This window comes from Seriola dumerili, unplaced genomic scaffold, assembly GCF_002260705.1.
Source record: "Seriola dumerili isolate Sdu_G_001 unplaced genomic scaffold, Sdu_1.0 BDQW01001087.1, whole genome shotgun sequence".
In the NCBI taxonomy this organism is placed as follows: domain Eukaryota; kingdom Metazoa; phylum Chordata; class Actinopteri; order Carangiformes; family Carangidae; genus Seriola; species Seriola dumerili.
In genome coordinates this window covers 192,931-214,885 of record NW_019175342.1, presented here as the reverse complement: position 1 = coordinate 214,885, position 21,955 = coordinate 192,931, and the positions used below count along the sequence as shown (strand labels likewise).

The 21,955-nt window shown below is 44.2% G+C and overlaps 1 protein-coding gene across 10 annotated transcripts in view; it reads left to right on the top strand.

Moving 5' to 3' along the window:
- The window catches only part of LOC111237661 (nuclear factor 1 X-type-like), a 110,937-nt gene that overhangs the window by 74,999 nt on the left and 13,983 nt on the right, over positions 1-21,955 (top strand). For 6 of the 10 annotated variants that reach the window (XM_022766839.1, XM_022766838.1, XM_022766836.1 and 3 more), the window contains 7 exons: positions 13,797-13,859; positions 14,214-14,288; positions 14,618-14,741; positions 15,251-15,286; positions 15,722-15,849; positions 17,182-17,256; positions 21,664-21,792. In XM_022766839.1, the coding sequence (XP_022622560.1) occupies positions 13,797-13,859; positions 14,214-14,288; positions 14,618-14,741; positions 15,251-15,286; positions 15,722-15,849; positions 17,182-17,256; positions 21,664-21,792 (630 nt within the window). The remainder of the gene's footprint in view (positions 1-13,796; positions 13,860-14,213; positions 14,289-14,617; positions 14,742-15,250; positions 15,287-15,721; positions 15,850-17,181; positions 17,257-21,663; positions 21,793-21,955) is intronic. The other 4 variants (XM_022766842.1, XM_022766833.1, XM_022766837.1 and 1 more) reach the window with 3 other exon arrangements.

Sequence of the window (21,955 nt, the reverse complement as noted above, 5' to 3'; positions counted from 1 at the left end):
GTGTGGGGTGATTGTGGTAAGGAGGTGAATTAGATTTAGAATTAGAATTAGTGAGGAGACGTTAAGCGGGATGGGCTTACAGGCTAAGCGCTGTGAGGTGGTGGGGGGATGTGATCCTTACATAAACACACAAGTGCATACACAGAGCAAGATCAATCAATAGACGAATGTCTATCTGGTCTGACTGAGGTGAAGCTAGATGACATGAGAAAAAGGGGGGGGGGGGGACTGAAGAGAACAGACAAACGAGGCCAGACACACACACACACATATATATACAAATGTTCAGTGTGTGGTGTCTTGTGCTCTGTGGGTACACACACGCTTTGTCTGAAATCCAAGCTCTAAAGAGACTGTAGGCCTCTGTTGTCTGGCAGAAGCCTTGGAGTCGCCTGATGTCTTCTGCCCAGACTGAGTTCTCTTTTCTGGAGACAGAGAGCGAAGATGGCACAAGGTTATTAGGAGCAAAGTGTGTGTGTGTACATAGATGTAATGGCCAGTAATAAACACAAAACTTACACACACACAATCACACGCACAATCACACACACTTTGACCCTATGTGGCATCAATGCAGCTCCCCTGTGAGTTCCTATACAGCCAGACAGATGGTGGTCTGCTTTACTGTACATCTACATCCTGATTGCTTTATCTGCTTGTTTGTTCTGGTGCCATCACTTGTTTGCTTGGACTCCAAGCTGTTCGGAGCAATCCTATTGCCGTGAGGGTTACCACCATCACCATTTGTTGGATTAGCTTCTTGACATTGTTTGTGCATTGTTTATTTTATTCTGTGTATTCTCCTCTCTTTTGATTTCATTACTGCTGATATATTAGTATATACAGCTATTTGTGTGTGTTCAATATTTCTGTACATGTGAGTAAGAGTTTCACCCACCCATTACCCATCTCTTTGATTGACTTAGTTTGGAAATATTTGATTATTTTACAATTTTTAACGGCATTTGTGAAAAAACCTGTGTCTTAGTGATGAAGTTGGAAGGAATTTCCTGGTTGGTGTTTTGCTGAGAATGCTTCAGCCAAGCTGTTCATTCACAGACTTGTTTCATTCATTTTTTTTTCTACATCCATATGCACATGGAAATTCACCTATTTCATCTGTGCCTGTGGCCCTCAGCTGCATCAAAGATCACATCCAAAAGACACACAGGCACATCCTCGCAGGGTCACCCACTGGTGATACTGACTGCTGGGTTTGACTTGAGGCTGTCTGTCGCGCCTGGCTCCAGTTCCCTCACATGACCTCACCCTTCGCCCCTCAGCACTCTCTCCATCTGCCCTCACCAGGCCGCACAATGGACAAAGAGTGCTTGAAGAGTGTGTGTGTGTGTGTCCATGTGTATGTGCTCATGTGAAAGTGTGTGAACATTACCAAGCGACATGCCAGTCTTTCATCTTTTACATATATTGTGTTTTTATGTGGTTGAGACAGACTTGATGAGATGGCCGTTCAGCCCCTGAGACCTGACACTCAGGGGCACAAGTTCACAGTCTGTCTGCTCAACCATTTCCCTGCCTGCCCCTCTCCTCTCCTCTCCTCTCCTCTTCTACATTCTTCCCACATGGTCTTTAATCCTCAGTCTGCATAGCGACACTTAAACACACTCAGATGCATCGGCATACACACAACCGCCAACACGAATGCATATTGACACGGCACAAAATGAGCGAACACCAGCGATCGTCAACCGTTGTTTTTGCTCATTTGCTCATACGATCTCACTTTATGGCTATGATTGGCCATTGCGTGTCCACGCCCCTGTGTACACACAAATACACACACACACACACACACACACACACACACACACACACACACACACACAGAGACATAAGGACGCTCAAACACACTGTTTGCTCTACTTCCTGCATTGAGCTGTCTGGCTGGCATCATCTCTAGCTACAGTGCCAAAGGGTCAAAGGTGACCACCGCTTGGCAGCACTAGCTCCATGTCCTTCCGCTCTTCTGTGGGTATGTGTGTTTGTGTGTGTGCTTGTGTGTGTGTGTGTGTGTGTGTGTGTGTGTGTGTGTGTGTGTGTGTGCGTGTGTGTGCGTGTGTGTGCGTGTGTGTGTGTGTGTGCGCGCGTGCGCGCTCGTGTGCATGTGTTGTCAACGTGACAGCATGATCTCTTTGATCAAGTTTGCTCTCCTGGAGTTTTCTTCCATGTATATATACAATATAATATACACAGCCTTTACATGCTGCACTGTTTTCACTGTCCTCCTCTGCTTGCCAACAGCTCCTTTCCTCCTCTCCTGCTAGCATCCCTGCTCCTCCTTTTCTTTTGATTCCCTCCCACCCACCTCCCACAGCCCTCTTACTTTCAGCCTCCCACCATCCCTCTGTCCTCTTGGCACGGATTGACAGGATTGAGTCTCTTGGATTGTCCACACTTCCCAGTGAGACACATATTGTGTCAGTGTCCAGCCCACTGAGTGCTGCACCGCATGTGTACAACCCAGCAGGGAGCAACACTGTCCAATACCTACTGTATATGTACCGGGCTGCGCCACTGTGGAACCCAATTTACCCCAAAGCCCCTGACTTAAACATTGTTTATATGTTTATAGTTTATTGAAAATACACAGTTCCAAGTTTTTAAACATATGACTTAATTCATAATATACTGAAAAGTTTTTTTTCCAACAGGAAATAATTTTGGTTACGACTCTTATGCATTCCCAACAGAACAACCATTATTTTCAAATGCATTCAAATGGATGGATTCTCTCTGTACTTTCATCATTGCATTTCTCTGGAGCAAAGAACTTAAGAGTTCCTCTGTAATTGGGTCTCTTGCTTTCCAGTGCAGCACATTCACCCAACTGACTTATTGATGTATTGTTATGTTCATAAAATGGCACATTTGTTCAGAATTTTCATTGAACTGTTCCTCGGGAGAAAAAGACTTGGCTGCAGGAAGAATGTTTGTTATCACTGTTATCTCAGTGGTGCTTTTGGAGGAGTTGGCAACCTTGCTCAGTATCACTTTGTGGGTGTGTGTGTGTGTGTGTGTGTGTGTGTGTGTGTGTGTGTGTGTGTGTGTGTGTGTGTGTGTGTGTGTGTGTGTGTTGAGGATGTTTTCTCACTCTTATCGACGTGTCCTTGGCTGTGCAAGTGCACTAGCCTTCTATTAGTGTAATTCGCTTTCTTTTATGTATCTTGTAAAGAAATACAAAGAACTTGGGGAATAAAAGTGAGCAAAAGAGAACCAGTGTCAGAGGCCAGTAAAAAATTACAGTCTATATACTATATATAGACTGTATATTTGTTTAGTATTTATTTTGTTAGTTTGGCCAGATGTATACAGATGTATTACAGAAAAAGGATGAAGTATAATACAGGAAAAGAGAATGACAGCTCCAGTGCTAGAACATGGGAGAGGCTTACCTTAAAGCACCCCTCTGCTGGCCAGACAGGAAGTGTATGTAACAGCCTCAGCACAAAGACCCACAGTGTGTATCTGGGCCAGCAGGAAGAGGGACCGAGGGAGGAGAAATCCAAGTCTCAACACAGGCCATCCCTCGCTCCCCAGCTCTATACTCAGCTCTGTGCAGTACTTTCTCTGCAACATTTCCAGCTTTCTTTTTTGCAAAGCTGCGCTCAACTGCTCCATGTAATGATACTGGATTACTGTCCTCCAAGTATCTGGAGCACTTTTCTGTCCTTAATCTTGTAACCGCTGTGCTCTCAACCGCTGTCCGTGCATCAGGGTCGTACAGTTTTGTCATGGCTGATTCTTATACTATGTTGTCCCCCATACGTCACCCTATAGACTCCCCTTGTAATTCCTTTTCTCTCTGCTTTCTTTTTGCAAAGTTTTTTCATTCTTTTATTGCCGTTTCCTTCTTCCGCAAATACACATTCTGTCACGGTGCTATGTATTTTTTTTTTCTTTTTCTTTTTTTTTCTTTTTCATTTTCTGACCGTGTTCTCTTCTCTTGCAAATCCACATTCCGTCAGCTCATATATCTTTGTGTCCCTGCACTTTCTGGTCGGTTTGCCCCTCTCCAACTGCCTCTTTGTCTAACAGCGCTCAGCTCCTGATGTTGCAGAGTGTAAGGCATTTTGATTTGAAACACTTTCTTTGAACATGATAGTGTGCACACTATGTGTTGGTTCTTGCTATCTAAGGGCAAAATGCAGAAGGGATAAGCTCCTACTCACATCTCAATAATATTCACGGCTCCATATTTCACTTTGATTTTATTCACATCACATCTCTCTCCCTTTTCATCTCTTTGTCTCCCTTTCTCTCCGCTCCTGGCCTGCTTCTCTCCACAGTCTAGAGAGTGAAGTCTGAGCTAGCTGAGACGCCTGGCCCAAGGCCTTGTTGCTTTATTTGCATTTCACCATGCTCTCCATGTGCCAGGAAAACGCCACCTGGTGGTGATAGCCCCCGTCTGCAGCCACCGTTTCAGCAGCATGTGTGCGTCCCTCTGATGTTTGTATCTTGTGAAAGCCGCGTAGGTAGCAGCGAGAGTAAGTGTAACTCCCACCCACTCCACCCCCCTCTCCCTCCTTCCTCCTCCCTCCCTAGTGTTCCCCTTCTCTTTCCCTTTCCGGCCTTTGTGCAGCTGTATTTATTTGGGCTGGAGCAGGGCAATGCAGAGACACTGGTCCTTAACACGCTCGGGCCCCCACCCCAGTTGACTCCTTTAAGCTGAGTAGAGATGGAGGTTGACAGGGTAATAATGCTGGTGTCAACACCACTTACAGGACAGTTATATCAGTATCAGCTCGGCAGGGGGACGTTCACACTCTGTTAGGCTGGGTCGTGAACCGTGCTGGGGGCCCCCAGCCTCAGCCACACACACACACACACACACACACACACACACACATATGCAGTACACTTGAGCCTCTGCTAATGAAGCAACTTGGACGTACATAAATGCAAAATGCTGATACTCATATACAGTTAAAACAAATTTATGCACACGAGCTGAACACATTAATTCAGCATATGTACGCCTTCTCCTAATATGTTCTTTTTAATGACATCATTACGTGTAAGTGTGACTTTTTAAGCTAATTCTTCCGCTCATAATTAAAGAGTCTGATACATTCAAATTTAATAAGCTAAGTCAGTGACTCTTCGTACCAGAGCCTTGTGTGCTTTCTCTTCCTGCCACGTGTCGAAGAGTACATTTGTGGAAGTGTGTGTGTGTGTGTGTGTGTGTGTGTGTGTGTGTGTGTGTGTGTGTGTGTGTGTGTGTGTGTGTGTATACGTGTGAGGCTGTGTATCTTCTTGTGTCTGATTAAGTAGGATTCTTGCATTCTTGCTCCTTGAGCCCTAGCGGTCCTTTAGGACTTTGAGCGGCTGTCCAAAAGCAATTCTTGTCAGCATGGCTCCAAAGCACAGAATCCCATTTACACTCAACTATCCATATTAATTATGAATCAGAGTTCTGTTGGAAGCCTCTGTGACCGCAGTGCATAGCAATGGTAGTAGTAACCAAATGGGGCCCTTAACGGGTTTTGTTGTGTCACAAACACTACTATTTCCTCACTAAGTGTTTTGAGCTACTTAAAGGAAATTACAGCATATACAATGTAGCATAGGCTTTTGTTTAGTTTTGCATAGGGCTCCTGAATGAATTCCAGGTTTGCCTACATTTTACTCTCTGTCAAGGATGCACTTAGGTTTCTCCAACCTTCCAATCTTCCTCTTTGACTCAATCCCTTTTTTTTTATCACGGCATACAAATAGCATATGTTGTTGCACACTATCTATTTTATAACATTTTTGCAATATCAACATTCAAACACATTTCTCTGTTATCCTGTCACTCTTGGCAATAACTATCTCAGATTTTCCCCTCTGCCAGAACTAAAATCATTATCCTGATGTTGTTTTATTCTTCATTTCATCTGCATTCATTTTACTGTCAATGCACGTAACATAGAACAAGCTGACAAGCACCCAATACTGCCAATGTTAACACAATGCATTGTTTCACTTGCCCTGATTCAAGGAAACAAGCCATGACACGTGTGTGGATACTGAGTTCATGACTCATTTTCAGCTCAGTAAAGTAAAGTGGTTGATGGAGGGTTAGGTTAGAAAAAGAAAAATTTAAGCCTTGATAAACTGGCTTTTTTGGGGCACCTTGTTAAAGAAGGAGATTAAAATTAAACTGATCTAATGGTGGGAGTTGAGTCTCAAACCTTTACTTTAGACTTAACTTCATATCTTAAAAGTGTCGATGTCATGGGCACAGACAGCCTGAGGCAGAAGAACGCAACATATAGCAACAGCAGAGTTTTATTCTTCTAAACCAGGCCTAAGTCATACACACACATAACAGTAGATTTACACATCCTGTACTTAAGTTCATTCCTCTCATGGGAAGTCATTTTACATCCTTCTGAGTAAGCATTTGGCTTACTTTAAATGCCACAAGTGAATGAGTTCCACCTTGATAGGCAGAATATATCCATTCACTCTGAACCCTTTGAACAAAAATCTGATTTGCTTTTATTTGCCAGTTTTACTGCATACAGTAATGAAGGACTTAAAATTGGTGTAATTGCTATACTTTGGGTTTTCATGCTCTCATCTTGGAATTTCCCAAAATTAATTTTTATACGCCACTGGGTAGTCTAATTTAATATAATCTACCCCGTTTTGGGGATACTACCTCTGAGCCTACGGCCTAATATTTAGCCGAGCTTATATTGTAGCAGCTTGGGAATACCCTGGTGACTTTACAAAGCCAATATCTTTGGATAAGACTCAGGGACCAATTTTTGGAGGCCCATAGAACCCACTGTTGGGTTCCAACCCAGAGATGGAGAAACATTACAGAATACTGTGTAGTTGTGTCACTCAGGTCCACAGTAATCTGCACTGATGGAGCCAAGAGGTGATGGTGGGGTGAGGATAAGAGGATGAATGGAGAGAGGGAGGGACAACGGGAAGGAGTGAAGGGGATAAAGAAGGAGGGGGGTATGTATGGGCATCCAGCCAGTCACATACCCCCCAAACCTCCACTCATCACCCCACCCTCTCACTATCACCCACTCCACTCATTCCCTGCGAGTTCATGCACACCCTCCAGACCCATAACCCCCTCCCTTTCCCTCTCCCACTTTCTTTTGCTTCCTTTCCTATCCTCCGTGCTCCCAACCTTGTAATCCCCCTCTCCCTCCTCTCTCTGCTCCTCCCTCCATCCTTCCCCCTCGCTCCTCTCTTCTCCTCCTCCCTTCCATCTCTCTCTCTTTCTTTCCATCCCTCCCCTCGTCTCTCAGCATCCCTCTCTCCTGGGTCTTCTTGCCGTGGCGTGGTGCTGTTGGCAGAGCGTAGGCGCAGGCGGCACACAGACGGGAGCACAGATGGGCAGCAAGCTGCGCAGGGCGGCCAGGCACACCTGCTCCATACACACACACACACACACACACACACACACACACACACACACTCATACAGAGCCCTACTCTGCCACCTCGCCACACAGCCTGCCTGCCTGGCACAGTGGCACAGTGATACAGGGACACAAACACAAATACACACTGACACACATGCATGCATACATACATTCACTTGTACATCCATACGTACATATAAATGTTTGTGCATACAGAGTTGTACATACATCCATGCAAACATCCATGTATTTTCAATAACACACGTAATTCCTAATTTCATCATCGAATTTTTCAGTTTCCGCTGACATTTTTAATCTCATATGACTCTTTAAGATTTGAAGTTTAAAGTAATTTACAAGTTTTTGCTTCTAAAGAGTAAACATTTGAAAAGGTCACATTCACACTTCTCGGTTCACTACACAGGGATCTGGTTAACGCTTTTAGGACAAAAGTATTACTGCACACATACACATACACATACACTAAACAGTAGCAAAGATAAAGACTTCTTAACACTGAAACAGAAATATACCCTCGTATGACACAGACTTAAATTATTAAAAAAATAAAACAGAAAAATATACATAAATAAAAAAGGAAAAAAAATAATAAAATAACGTCCAATAAAAGAGCTGAGTGAACATCTGTGTGGGATAGCCGGGGGGATTAGGAGGGTTTGGAACATTTTAAGCGCATTAAGGATTAAAAAAAGGTCAGAATGTTTAGCAACATACCGATAAACCTCTTAAGCGAAACCCAATTGGGAGGCTGTACCGCGTTATCCTGTGTTTTGGGGAGGAGAAGAGAGGAGAGGGGGAAGAGGAGAAGGAGGGGGGAGAGTGGAGTTGACATTTGTTCCAACAAGGAGGGGAATCTGTGTGTGAACCAACCGTCTGTGCACATACATGTAGTTACACACTCGCATGCACGCACATAAGGACACACACTGGTTTGATGTGGCTACAGAGTACATTAGCTCACTTGTTGGTTTGTATGTTGATGTTAGGGGTGTGCATGCCTGCACTGCACAGGCTCATAAATGACCAGTACTGTTTATGAATCTGTCAAACTGTGGTGTGCCACCGCAGAGCCCACTTGTCACTTCTTTCAGTTTCGACCTTGGCGTTTCATCCCATTTTTTACAATCACCAGATTGTACATTTCCACACGTAGAGAAATGTAATTTGCAGAGTGCACTGTGCTTTTAGGTCTTGTTTGAATGTGTTTTAATCTGGGCTTTTCTCAGCGCAGCTTTAGTTCCCTGCTTTACTCTGCTCCACTGGCTGTCTGCTGGCCACGACGAGTGACTGACTGACCCCTTTCACCAGTCGGTCAATAGCAGAATCCAACAGGTCACTGAGCCAAAATCTCATCCACAACTGATGGATGGTGGGTTGCTTGGATAGACAGGGCAACAGACCGGTTTGTCTTTTCTGACCCCGGAGATCAGCTGTGCAGCAGATAATCACAGGGGAAAGAGTCGAGTCATGAAAGGAATCAATGGAAGAAGATGAGGTGGAGCTTAAATGATAAGTTGTGTAGGTTGTGTAGAACAGGGATGGAGGTGCCTATAGAAGGACCAGATGAGAACGTCGCATAATGCAGTACAGATGGAACTGATGCTGAAAAGCCACAGAGATATGTGCTGGTTTTCAGAGAGATGGTAAGAGTTAAGCCACGCAGTCATAGATGAATATATTGAGGAGGAGACGACACAGTGGAGGTGGGTGGAGTGGTGGATGGCAGACATCAATCCATATACGATGTATGTTGATTGTGGTGGGGTCATGAGATTTGCCCCGGAGCCTGTAGGGAAATTCTGCAATCAGAGGCCAACGATGGCAGCCGTCATTAAGCTGCAGTCACAAAGAGCCGTGGCACTTAAAGAGGAAAGCCTTGATGTTTCGACTTATCAAGCGCTAAAGGACTAATGTGTTAGCGAACATTTAGCTGTCTTTGTTGCCACATGTCAAATTTAGGTCCAATATTAGCACAGGTTTGGTCCGCCAACCCCCACAAAAATTATTCCAATCTTTTCATCTTGCTGGAACTGGATCTCACTCTCATCACCAGCCATTCATTTACTTTGGCTCTACAATACAGAAAAAGAGTTAGTTGTGCAAAAGCATCAATTTTCAGACTTTTTTTTCCCTGAGTATTTGTGCAAAATGTGCTTCTTCACATTTACATACTTACTTTCTTACTTTTGACCTGAGAATTTTTCTCCCTCTCCCCGAGGATGAGGGAAGGAAAGCCCGGTTTCTGCTCATGACTGTGGCAGCCCATTGTCCCAACTGTTACATCAAGACTGACTCATGCACAGAACCATGCAGAGTTAATCTCATCATTCCAGTGTCTTATCTTGTCAAACCACCGTTACCATCACATGGTCACAATGGTTATTCAGTTTTATTTGCAACAATTGTCAAACATAGTTGGATATCAAAAAATAGGCACAGGCCTAACAGTCCTACGTGTGCTTCTTGTTTTTATGTCTACATCATTAGGCCACACTGTGTGCGCTCTGTCTGTGTGTAGTTATTCTTTTAATTCACTGGTTTGAGGGGGCTGCAGTGTAGGCTAAAAGGTATGAGGTTAGAGATGAGGTTGCTGGCGATGGAGGGGCATCCAGGGGGGGGCTGCAGGACTATGATTGGGGTAGCTGAAGGGAGGGCTTTGGGGGGCTGCGGTGGGAAGATAAGGGGCTGGATGTGTGGTTAGGAGGCTGTGTGTGTGTGTGTGGGGGGGGGAGCTGCTGTTGTAGGCTGCAGCTGGCAGAGCGGTGATAATCAGCAACCAGACCTCCTCTGTCTTACCTCCTCTCCCCCTGTATTCCTCGCTTCTCTACCGAGCTATATGATGCACTGTTGAACTCAACAGTGGCACTGATTTCCAGTGAATGATGTAGTGCTGTGTTGTAAGCGCACTGTTACTTGGCTAAGGAGCCTGAGCTCATGAAACTATAGCCAGAACTGTTGAAAGCTTCAGTATCTAGCCAGGTCGTCTCATTGTACAGTCTCCATGACAGCTCTTCAAGAGCTAAATGAACTCTTTCTCTGCTGGGGTCTGGTGATTGGAGGAATATATTAGCTATTGGCGTCATTTTATTTTGCTAACGGTATGGTCTGCCTCCTGGAGAATTGAACTCAGTAAATAATTAACCCGTAAAGCGCATTTTGCTAACAGGAGCTGGCAGTTGGAGTTGGGCTCGTTCTTGTTGCAGTGATTTCCATCTTTCTACAAAACAGGGCAGTGACTAAATGGCCATTAAGCCGTCTTTAGTTGTTGCTGTCTAACCAATTGGTGCTGAAAAGCAAAGTCAATTCATAAATTGGATTTGAGAACTAGACCAAAAACTGTATGTGTGGTTGTGCACACCCTGATCATTTAATAGCATATGTTATCCCCACCTGTTTGTTCATTTAGAAGCTGCAAGCAGAGGCGTCCTTCATCTGACGCCATCAGACTCTTTTTCAAAACACACACACACACACAATCGAATATTTTTCTCTGAATTAAAAGGAATTTAAAAAGAAAAAAGAGAAGTCATGGTATCTGCTGTTAACCAACCACACGTATCCTTCTGTCTCATATTCTGTGAGAGCTGATGTGGTTTGGCCACTTGGCCTCAGGCTGATGTTGAGGACAGCTATCAGTGTCCCTGCTCCTGCACATATCTGCCTGACAGTCTCTTATCTATCATGAGCCTCAGCTTTCACTTGTGGTCTTTCACACCTCTGCAACAGAAGAACACATTGGGGTCATGACAGGCCAATAAGAAATTTAAGAAACAGCAAGGGCCAGGTTTCCAAGTGCAGGGTTTTCCAAAATGTGATATGTCCACATTGAAAAACAACTGTTCTCTGTTACTCAGTAATATACAGTGCATGTTTCAAAAGTAATGGATATTATAGTATTGTAAGGAATGATCTCCAAATAAAAATATCAGTGAGATAGGAGCTCCATGGTGTCAGTTACACAAAAGATCCTGGGTACATTTCTTCCTCTACTGACTTGCAGATTTTTTTTTAACATTTAGCAGATACCAGGAAGAGCAAATTTGTAACTTTCTTCTCATGAAAAATAAACATAACTGAACATCAAGTACTGCACTTGTGGAGTTGTTTCACTTTAGTGTGAGTGTGTGTGTGTGTGCGCCTGTTAAAAGACCAGCAACATGATTGTATGACATGAATGTAAATATATTGACATTGGTTTTCTCAGCAGACATACGTAATTACATACATTTCATAACTGCAGAACATCGAGAAGGTCTTGAAACACAGAGAATGTACCATTTCTTTGTGCTTCATCATGGTCCATATAGATAGAGAGATATAGTAATAGAATATAGATTTTTATCTTGAGTCAACAGTTCTACTACTACAGCAACAGAAATAGCAAAGTATGAAGTTGAACGTCCATCTGTGGTTGTACGGTCTCTTCAAGTCTTGTGAAGCTTTGCGGCAGCAAATCATACCCTGTAACTTCCACATTACACCATGAGATATCTCTCAAGCATACTGCACATACAGTAAGGTGGCTGTGTATCCAACCAGTGCATGTATGGTGTGAGAAATAGAGTGTTTACAATATTGTAGAGCCCTGTGGTGAAATACTACATGACGGTAAAAAGTCCATTGAAGTCAGGTTGTTTTCTCAACAGCTTTCATTGGCCATCATATATGTTTACTCTGAGTGTGTACCTCAGTGTTTGTCCACGTATGAGTGTGTGTGTTTGAATGTGTCTGGGTGCGTACGCGGCGGGGGCGCAGCCTCGTATGTTTGGAGTGAGTGCCGTCAGTTAGCTGGAATGTGGCGCTACCGCCAATGCTAAGATGGCTGCCAAGCTCTAAGATGGCTGCCAGGATTACACCCAGCCAGTGAGAGACAGAGGAGTGCGAGAGATTCTGCATGTGAAGAGAGAGGAAAAAGAAGCTCTCTTTCATTTCTGGTCTCTTTCTTTCTTTCATTCTCACTCTCGTCTGTCTCGCCCCTCTCTCTGTGGATAAGCAGTGCTTCGTAGGCAGCGAGACAGGTCTGTTATTGTTTCTGCTCAGTAATCTGTGGCTTAGTGTGGCTGCAAGGCAAGTGCTGCTGGCAGGAGTCTGTGTGCTCTGTTATCACCTACAGCCTGCAGATAAACACCTCCTTTAGCTAGCTTGCTAGCTAGCTACTGCCTAGCTAGGCCTGAATGGAAGGCCAATAGCATTAGCCCCCACGCCACACCAGTCCTGGAAATGGAGCTGAGTCTCATTCACCAACTCATACATGTGGTCACAAAGGCCGAGGAAATACGTACAGCTGCCAAGCATGTGTTACGTATTCAGGAACATATATCCATAGACACATCTGACATCTTTCTTCACGGCCCGGACAAGAATGCACCCTCTTTAGACCAACTCTCCAAAGGACTCATGTTACAAAACCTCAGCTTGCAACCTCCTCTTTCTGCCTGTAGCTCTTCCAGGTCTAATTGTGACCCTTTGTTGCCAAGACTTGGCATGTTTGTATCTGCTCTTGTGAGTGAGGCCCCAGTGCTTTCGTAGGCCAGTCATAACAGGTGTGTGTTTGTGTAAATGTGTGTGTGTGTGTGTGTGTGTGTGTGTGTGTGTGTGTGTGTGTGTGTGTGTGTGTGTGTGTGTGTGTGTGTGTGTGTGTGTGTGTGCTGGGTGCATGTGTTTGTGTTGCTCTGCTTTCATTTGATCCCAAGAGGAAGAGTTTTGCCTCAACTTTGATAAACTCTGCCTCAAATCCCTCGGGCCTGCCGGACTGGCGCGGTCAGCCTTGTCACAGGGTCACTGTGTATGTTTATGCATTCATGTGTTCAGGATTACAACATGTATTAAAGTATGACACAAAAATTATAGAAAGAAACAGATTGAGAGAGAGTGTGCATGGTTGTGTGGGTGTGTGTTCATATTTGTGTGTGTGTGTGTGTGTGTGTGTGTGTGTGTGTGTGTATGTGTAAGGTGCTCTGTTTACGCAGACTAAATCCCTACCAGCAAGAAGGTATTAAATAGGATTAGTGCGAGGAATATGATTGCGTGGTTAGATACTAAATGGCATAGCAGCACACTGTAAATCATTGCACCTTAAGTCAGGAGGGAGAGAGGGAGATGGGAGAGACAACACACAAAAATGTGTGAATTCACACACACACACACACACACACACACACACAAGATGTATACCATACCCCAGCACATACTGCAAGTCCTTCTTATTCCCTCTCACACCTCAAATATCACAGTCTTGGCAGCACGGACACGGAGCTATGATTCAACAAGACATTGTACACTTACCAGTATGTTTTCCATTACTTTTTTTAGCATACAAACCAACCGGATCCTAACCACTTGTCTTTCTCTACTTCCCCTGTCTGTCTCTGTTTCTGTGCAGAATCCGGACAATCAGACAGCTCCAGCCAACAGGGGGACACAGACATTAAACCACCGCCCAATGGTAGGTACACACACACATACAGACACACACACACATCCATGTCCAAACACTGTCAAATCACCATACTAGAATTGATTCCATCATGCTTATCAGTCTTAACATATTCCAATTATGGATCCAATTAGCAAACACACTCACACAGATGTTGATCCACAAACATAGTTGCAGATGGTTGCCCTCTCAAAGGGCTGTGATTTTCAGGGTGTTCCAATTTTTTTTATTTTTTTTTTTTTATTTGGTTTTGGTTCAAACACAATTTCATGAATTTCTGATGTAGTGTTGTTTTAATTCCCTCCTTTTTTCCAAAACTTTTGTGTGTCTATGCGAGTCCTGATCACATCCTTTTCTGTGCAGGGCACCTGAGTTTCCAGGACTGCTTCGTCACCTCAGGGGTGTGGAATGTGGCAGAGCTGGTCAGAGTGTCACAGAGTAAGTACTAAAAACACTACACACTCAGGCATAGGAACCAAGAAGAAAAAAAAAAACAGTGTAGAAAAACAAATACCATACCTACACTGTGGTACAGTGTGATTTGTGGCTCGGAGTACGTTTGGTTCGTGATTGAGACAAAAAACTGCAACAAAAAAAAAAAACAGCTAAATTGAAGGAGCACAGTACTATCCAGTGTCAGTGCCTTTTTGAGTATAGCTACTACTGAGACACAATGGAACTCTGTGGATGATTATTTTCCTCCATTGACAATCTCTGATATGTATCATCTCAACTCACTCATTGCCGTTTATTTTTCTTCATGTTAGCTCCTGTAGCCACAGCGTCGGGTCCTAACTTCTCACTGGCTGACCTGGACAGCAGTCCCAGCTACTACAACATCAACCAGGTGGCTCTGGGGCGACGCTCCCTCACCTCCCCTCCTTCCACCAGGTACACAGTCTGAGCTATAAGTCCACACAGACAACAGGAGTGCACAGGTGTATAGAGGTGCATATTGCTCCGGAAACACCAATGACCATTATACAAGTCCAGCTGTTTGCCATTAGTAGAGTCTCTTGTGGGAGAAGCCACCGTGTGGCTTTAGCAGTGTTAGCTTGGCATGTGATTCGCTGCGATGCCAAAGGCAAACCGGAGGGAAGTGTGAAGTCACAGTAATATGTGCCAACAGTATATCGCTTCTTATCGCAAGGATGACTTTACTGGCAAGTAAAGTACGCCAATTCATTGAGGTTTCTTGCTGTGAATGACATTTAGTACCACATTCCCTGTCTAGGAATCTGTCCTTAACCTCGTTACTGTATATATGTGTGTGTCTCTCTCTGTTAGCTGTTCTCCTCTTTATGTGATGTGTGATGGCTCTTTCTGCTTTTTCTTCTTTTTTGTCTTTCTTAACTTGTCTCTTTCTCTCCTCTTACCTCTGTCATCCGCTGTCACTTTAGGTCTGAGGTGGAGTTGTACGCAAATCTTCCACGGAGGTAGTTATAAAAACACCTACAAAGACACAAACTAATGCGACACATGCACAGAAAAACACACATACACACACACACACACACACACACAGAGAGAGAGTCTTACTGTGTGGCTGTCTCTGCTGTCTAACATTTCTTTCTGTTTCCTCCTTTTTCATGCGTAGTTTTGACATTTCTTGTGCTTCATGTCTGTTCTGCTGTTTGTGATAATGTTATTGTTTCCACTAAGATGCAAAACCTGAAGCCTCTTTAAAAGTTTAAATGCTTGTTTATATGATCACTTTTATGTTATCAGCCTTGCGAGGTATTTTATCCTTGAGCCATACATACCCTGCCATTATATTTAAAAAAAAAAAAAAAAAATCATGCCTCCCCTCCCTCTCTCTTTCTGCCTCCCACCTCTCCTCCACCCTCCAAACATCCTCCCCATGTCCTCAGCTCCACCAAGAGGAAGTCATTAGACGACAGTGAGCTGGAGAGTCCCACAGATGATGTTTTCTACCCTGGACGCTCACCTGCTGCCAGCTCTTCCCAGTCCAGTGCGTGGCCCAATGACATGGATGCAGGTACCCCACCCTATCCCACCCCACACCTGTCACCCACTAAGAAAGCATCATGAAACTTTTTTATACACCCCTGCCTGACCCCCACCTCACCACCTACACCAAAATCCAAACTGATTCCTCCATCTGACTCTGTCTCTTCTCCACACCTTACCTCAATCACTTACAGTACCTTCACTCTTCACAGCCCTGAACACCCCTCTGACCCTCCCACTTACCCACCAGCCACCTTCCTTGAGACCCTTTGCCTCAATCTGACCATTGTACAACTTGGAGAAACAGGAGCACCCTAGGATTACAGCTCATACTAACAAAAGTTTAAGTTTTCAAGAGAAAACAAACATTAAGAGTGCTTCATTTATCTAATATTGAAAGCTATGACCATGGTTGACCAGGATGTACTGGTCACAGAGTCTAGCAGTTTGAAGAAGAAGCACTTGAGTTGTGTAAATATGTCATACCCTGTCATATATTTAAGCATGTAAATATATGTAAACTTACAAAATACAACTGTTTAAGATCTAACAATTTTCCCAGATTTTTCTCCATCTATGACAAAGACATAAAGACACCTGCCAAAAGAAAGGAGACTTGGACAAATAATGAAAGAGCACGTTTAGGTCTAGTCAACAAAAAATATAATCAGCAATAAATGGTCATCACTCTCACCTTATGTTGAGGCTATTTTACGCTAATTGCAATAGTCTCTTACTTTATTGTTCGGTAAATGGCTTTAAAACCATCAACATGATTTAAATGACAGTCTGTGCCATTTTTTGGTCCGAATGTTTTCAACACCATCACTATAACCCCAGAAAATTGAATTCATCATGGATAAATGGTGCTTAATGCCATCCACCAAATAGCTCCAGACATTGGGAATATAAATGCCAAGATGAATCAAGAATGAAATAACAGCTTACAGCAGCCTGTATTAAGGCTTTATGTTGGTGTTTCCATTGTTTTGGCAGTAACCACTACCTCTGCAATTCAGCTTTGGACATTACCCTCTTTATTCTACCTCATCCCTCCAAGAACCCAATAACTCCAAGGAAAAAAACCCGCTCTTGTTCCCTTCATTTGAGTCCTCACTCCCAAATCTCAAGGCTTCATACTTCCTCATCCTCACCTTGAAGCCATAATCACACACACAGTTTACTTGATTTTGTGTTAGTTATCAGCCATTCACCTACCTCCTTCATACACAAATGTTCACTCTTACCTCTCTCCCTATCCCTCTCATTTTCTCTCTCTCTCTCTCTGCCTCTCTGTCTCTCTGTCTCTTTTTCACTCTTCCCCTATCTCATTGTTAACAATACCCTTCTCCACTTTCAGTGCAGCACCATTTGGCGAGTGTGCAGGAGAGGAAGATAAAACATGAAAACGATGGCGTGCAGTTTCCTTACCATGGTTAGAACAACATTGATTACACTCATATGTATTTGCTATTTACCAGCCTTTTATGTAGCTCAGTCATTCCTGTGTATGTGTGTGTATATATATGCATATATACATACAGTATATATACATATATATCATATATACTGTATGTGTGTGTTTGTATGTGAATTGTATGAATGTCTGTGGTAAGGACAAAGACAGCGTAAACAAAAATGGGACTGTACTTGTGTATTAACCTCAGTAATGTTCAGTTGTCATCAGATTGATGTGATTGCTGCTGATCAAAGTTTCATTTATTGTGACGTACAGTTGCAGGATTGTCAAGGATTATTCATTTCAGGCTTTGCTCTCTGTGTGACACATGAGGCTACAAGTAGCTCACCTAAGATCCCTGGCTTTATCTCACTGAAGTCAGTCCTCCCAGCGGCACTTAAACTGACAGATGTCACACATGCACATATACTGTACATACACACACACACACACACACACACACACACACACACGGTGACTCACACACTTCCAGCCCCCCTCATATGCAGACGTTCACACATTGAAACACACATGCTTATCATGCTCCCCACCCCTGCAGGTGTTCAGGTGCCTGCCTTGCCTCCATCCCTCTGTCGCTCCATCCCTCCCTTGCTTCAAATCCCTCATTAAGACGCTTACCGTCTGCGGATCAGAGGTGTAAAACCCTTCCTCCTGCTCCCTAGCTCTCCCTTCAACCCTCCATCCCTGTCTCCCTTCTGTCTAATTGAAAACGTGTACTGCAGGAAGGACCCTGGGGAGGGAGAAAACATGTCAGAGGAGAGAAGGAGGAGAGAGAAGCAGAGAGCAGGCAAGTGGATGGGAGGTGAGAGAGGGAAGAGAGGAGAGAAGAAGACTTAAATGGTGATGGCTAATGAGAGAGAAGGGTTGTCAGGATGTGAGCTAAAGGAGCCAAGAGCCCTGGTTAGGTTTTGCCCCAGTCTACTCTCACTCGAGCCTCAGCGGCTGCTCTCCTGCTCCTGCTCCTCTTAGCTGTAAATGTAATTAAGAGGCTGCTCATCAGAGCCACAACAGAGACTGCTGCACGCCTTAGCGCACCAGAGCCTCACCTCCCATCTTTTTCCTGTCTCTCTCTGACTCTCTCCCTCTCTCTTCCTCTCTGTGTATGTGTACCACCCCCTTACTCTCCAAAGTGCAGCACATAGCCTCGTACACCTCCTAATGAGTTTGGCAAATAGAGGTGTAGAATAGCATGCAAATCTGGTCCCTTTACCAATTAATTTACAGACTCCAAGTGAAAAATTAGGAAGCCAAAACGTTTTGTAATTATCAGACTTTTTTTTTTTTTTCAATTTTGTGTGGGTTTAGAACTAGTTTTAAACAGTAGCCAGCACAAAACGTATTTCACACTTGAGAATCCAAGGCAAAAGGAGAGACTGATAGCTGTGGGAGAGCAAGGATGGAGCAATTAGAGAATGTGCGATTTTGGTACGGTGTGTATCCGATTTTCCAAAGGATCCCACCTGCCACAGGCAAAGCTCATCTGGGAATCCTGTCCAGGTTGGGGGTATGTAAACAAGTGAGCACACACACACACACACACACACACACACACGCACACACACACACACACACACACTCACAAACAAACCGAGGGGTTTCTAAAACAACAGAAAAACGCACACACAGACACACACACACACACACACACACAGGTGTGCTTCACCGTCTGTCCACAGCACCATCTACTCCCCCTGACTCCTTCCATAACCAACAGAACACACACACACACACACACACACACAGAAAGATGCATTCATACATATAAATCACACAAACACGGTTACATTCAGATACACACATGATAGATTTCTGCACACATATCACACAGGCCACACAGATACACACACACACACACACACACACACACACACACACACACGCATGCACAGCTGAAGCATGGTCCCAGATGGTGTTTCCGTGTGTGTGTAGCCTTGGGATCCGTGAGGATGCTGGAGACATCTGCTCCACAGGGGCTAGAAGTGGGGTGGGGGAGGTTAGTGGAGGCAAACGAAACAACCATGATTTCATATTAGTTCCAAATGATTGTGAAATTTTCCTCAGACACCAGAGACTTGTGGTGGTGGGGGGCTTGCTTGGTGATTTGAGTTAAATGTTACAGGCCCTTAGAGGGGTACGACTGGACTCACATATGTGCTTTAAATCACTGGAGAGAGGAGAATTCCCTGACTTTGCTTCACTTGTTTAAACCACTGTCTCCTGTCTTTTCCAACTGTGTGTGTGTGCGCGTCTGCGTCTGTGTGTGCTTCAGAGGCGCATCTGGTGGCAGGCCTGTTAGTGCAAAGAGACAGAAGGGTCATCATGGGAGCGCTTGATTGGTTGCCAGTGAAATACTAAGTCTTGCCAGGAGAGGAAACACTGCAGTTGTGGCACATACACACTCAAGCACACAGACACACACACACAGACACACAAACCAGATCAGACCATTGCATAGTCTCTGAAATACTGTCTTTCACATTACCTCGGTGACAGTGCTCGAACTTCCTGTGTATACGGATGTCAGTCTTCATATGATCTTCTCTGTGTTTCCTGGCTCATATTTTTTTATACTGAAGTTTTATGTTATAATTCCAAAATAAAAGCACATAACTACCTCTCTGAAACCATAACTCTTTAATCTACAAGGTTCTGATTTCTTCCAAATCTCAGTCTTTCCCAGCTCTCCCCTCCAGGTGCCTTTCCTTGTTTAAGTCTCTGCAGACTGCTCTTATTTCGAGTTTGCTCCCACCAGTGTGACAGTGTCATAGCAATCACTGCTAACTACTGGTGTCAGAAGTGGGATCGGGGTTGTCTTCATGCTTGGAATTTGTCTGACAGTACAATACGCCCCCAGACTCCCACTATAGTGGGGGGAGAAAAAAAAAGAAATATATGTCTGCTAAAGACATAAATGGTTCACACATATTCACTCCCACCTGCTTGAGACTTAACTCTTTCACACAGGGAGGGAAGGTTTTACACGCCCCCACACTCCCATAGACTTTCACACGTCTCCAGCTGGAGAACTGAGGAGGAATCGTATTTAATGCCTTTTTTGATGCGGAGGGGCCACAGAAATAGACGACAAAACAACAGTCTAAAAAAAAGTTAAAAAGGAGAACATTTATCACATCATTCACCTATTAGGGAGATTAGAAGAAAACTTACTGAAGGAGAAATTTGTTTGTTGTTTCATCAGTTAAATGTGGCGGTGTGGTGAGGGTCTTTGTTTTTTGTGACTGAACATGTGCTTTTGCTTTCGAGTGTGTTCAGACATCGAGCGTGTGAGTGTGTGTGAGCGAGAGATAATAACCATATTTAACATCTTATGACATTCCAATTTCATACATGTCGTCAGAGCAACGCATTGAAAAACAAGACACTGCTGCATTTTTCACAGGTTCTGCTTTGCTCTCTCGCTCCCTTGCATATTTTCATGTCTCCCACGTTCTTCTCGCCTCTCTCTTCCCCTCTCTCTCCCTCTCTCTCCCTCTCTCTCTCTCTCTCTCCCTCTGTCTCCTCTCTCTGTCCGTCTGCTTGTCTTTCGCACTCAACAGCTGCCGTGTCCATACTGTACAGTGTGTGCTATTTCTGAATGAAGCCTTCTTCTCGTGCAGCCAGCCTGTGAGCTTCACTGAAGCCAGACCACAACTAGCTGACTGTGGCTGTATGGTGGCCATGCTCATACACAGAGAAAGCCTAGAGTTGGCACCTGAGAGAGTGAGAGAGAGAGAGAGAGAGAGAGAGAGAGAGGGAGAAAGAAACAGAGAGAAAGAGATGAGACAGAAAAACATACAGTGGTACAGAAGAGTTTATTATAGCTACAGATGTGCTTTGGCTCTGAAACAAAGACCAGATTCAGATTGGCTTTAGCTGTTTTTCCCCTTTTTTTACTTTGAAGACATGCACTTTATGCTATGAAATATTGCTCAGTCCATATTATATGACTATAAAGCTGGGAATTGGGAAACTTACAGTATATCTCTGAATGAGTTATTACAGCCTAGGAGCAGCAAAACCCCATGATTAACAGTCAAGATTTTTTGGGTCTTTTCAACGTCTTTATGCTTTCTGGCTGCATCATTTACAGAGTCCTCTGATTGACTCATTGAAACTGTCGGGAGTGAATGACCAACAGCCAAAAGGATAGGGAGCGATGCACTGCCACCAACCAGTGAAGAAATTAGGCACTCTAATCAGAAAAATCATGATTGTTCAAGTCCCCGTCAATAAGAATCAGATTGATTTTTTTTTTAGTGTAGCCAGTTAAAAAAGCAACATTTTGTTGATTAAAACCAACTCTCTCTTTTCCTCCCTCTTCCCCCCACTTTTTTTTGTTGATCCCATTTTTTTTTTCGCCAGGACTGTCCTCGCCTGGTTCACTTAAGAAGCCGGGGAAGTTTGATTTCAACGCCCTGACTTCCCAGACGAGGTCCCCCCGCATGGCGTTCACACACCACCCGCTGCCTGTGCTGGCAGGAGTGAGACCAGGTGAGAGCCCTGCCATGAACCCAACAATCCCAACCCCCCCTCCCCTCTCCCCCCTTTTTATAATCTGAAAAAGAGAGAGAAGGAAAGGGAGTGTCAAACTTGATCCTAGATTGCCATATTTACCCCCCCCCCCCCCCCCCCCCCCAACCCCCCCCGAAACAAA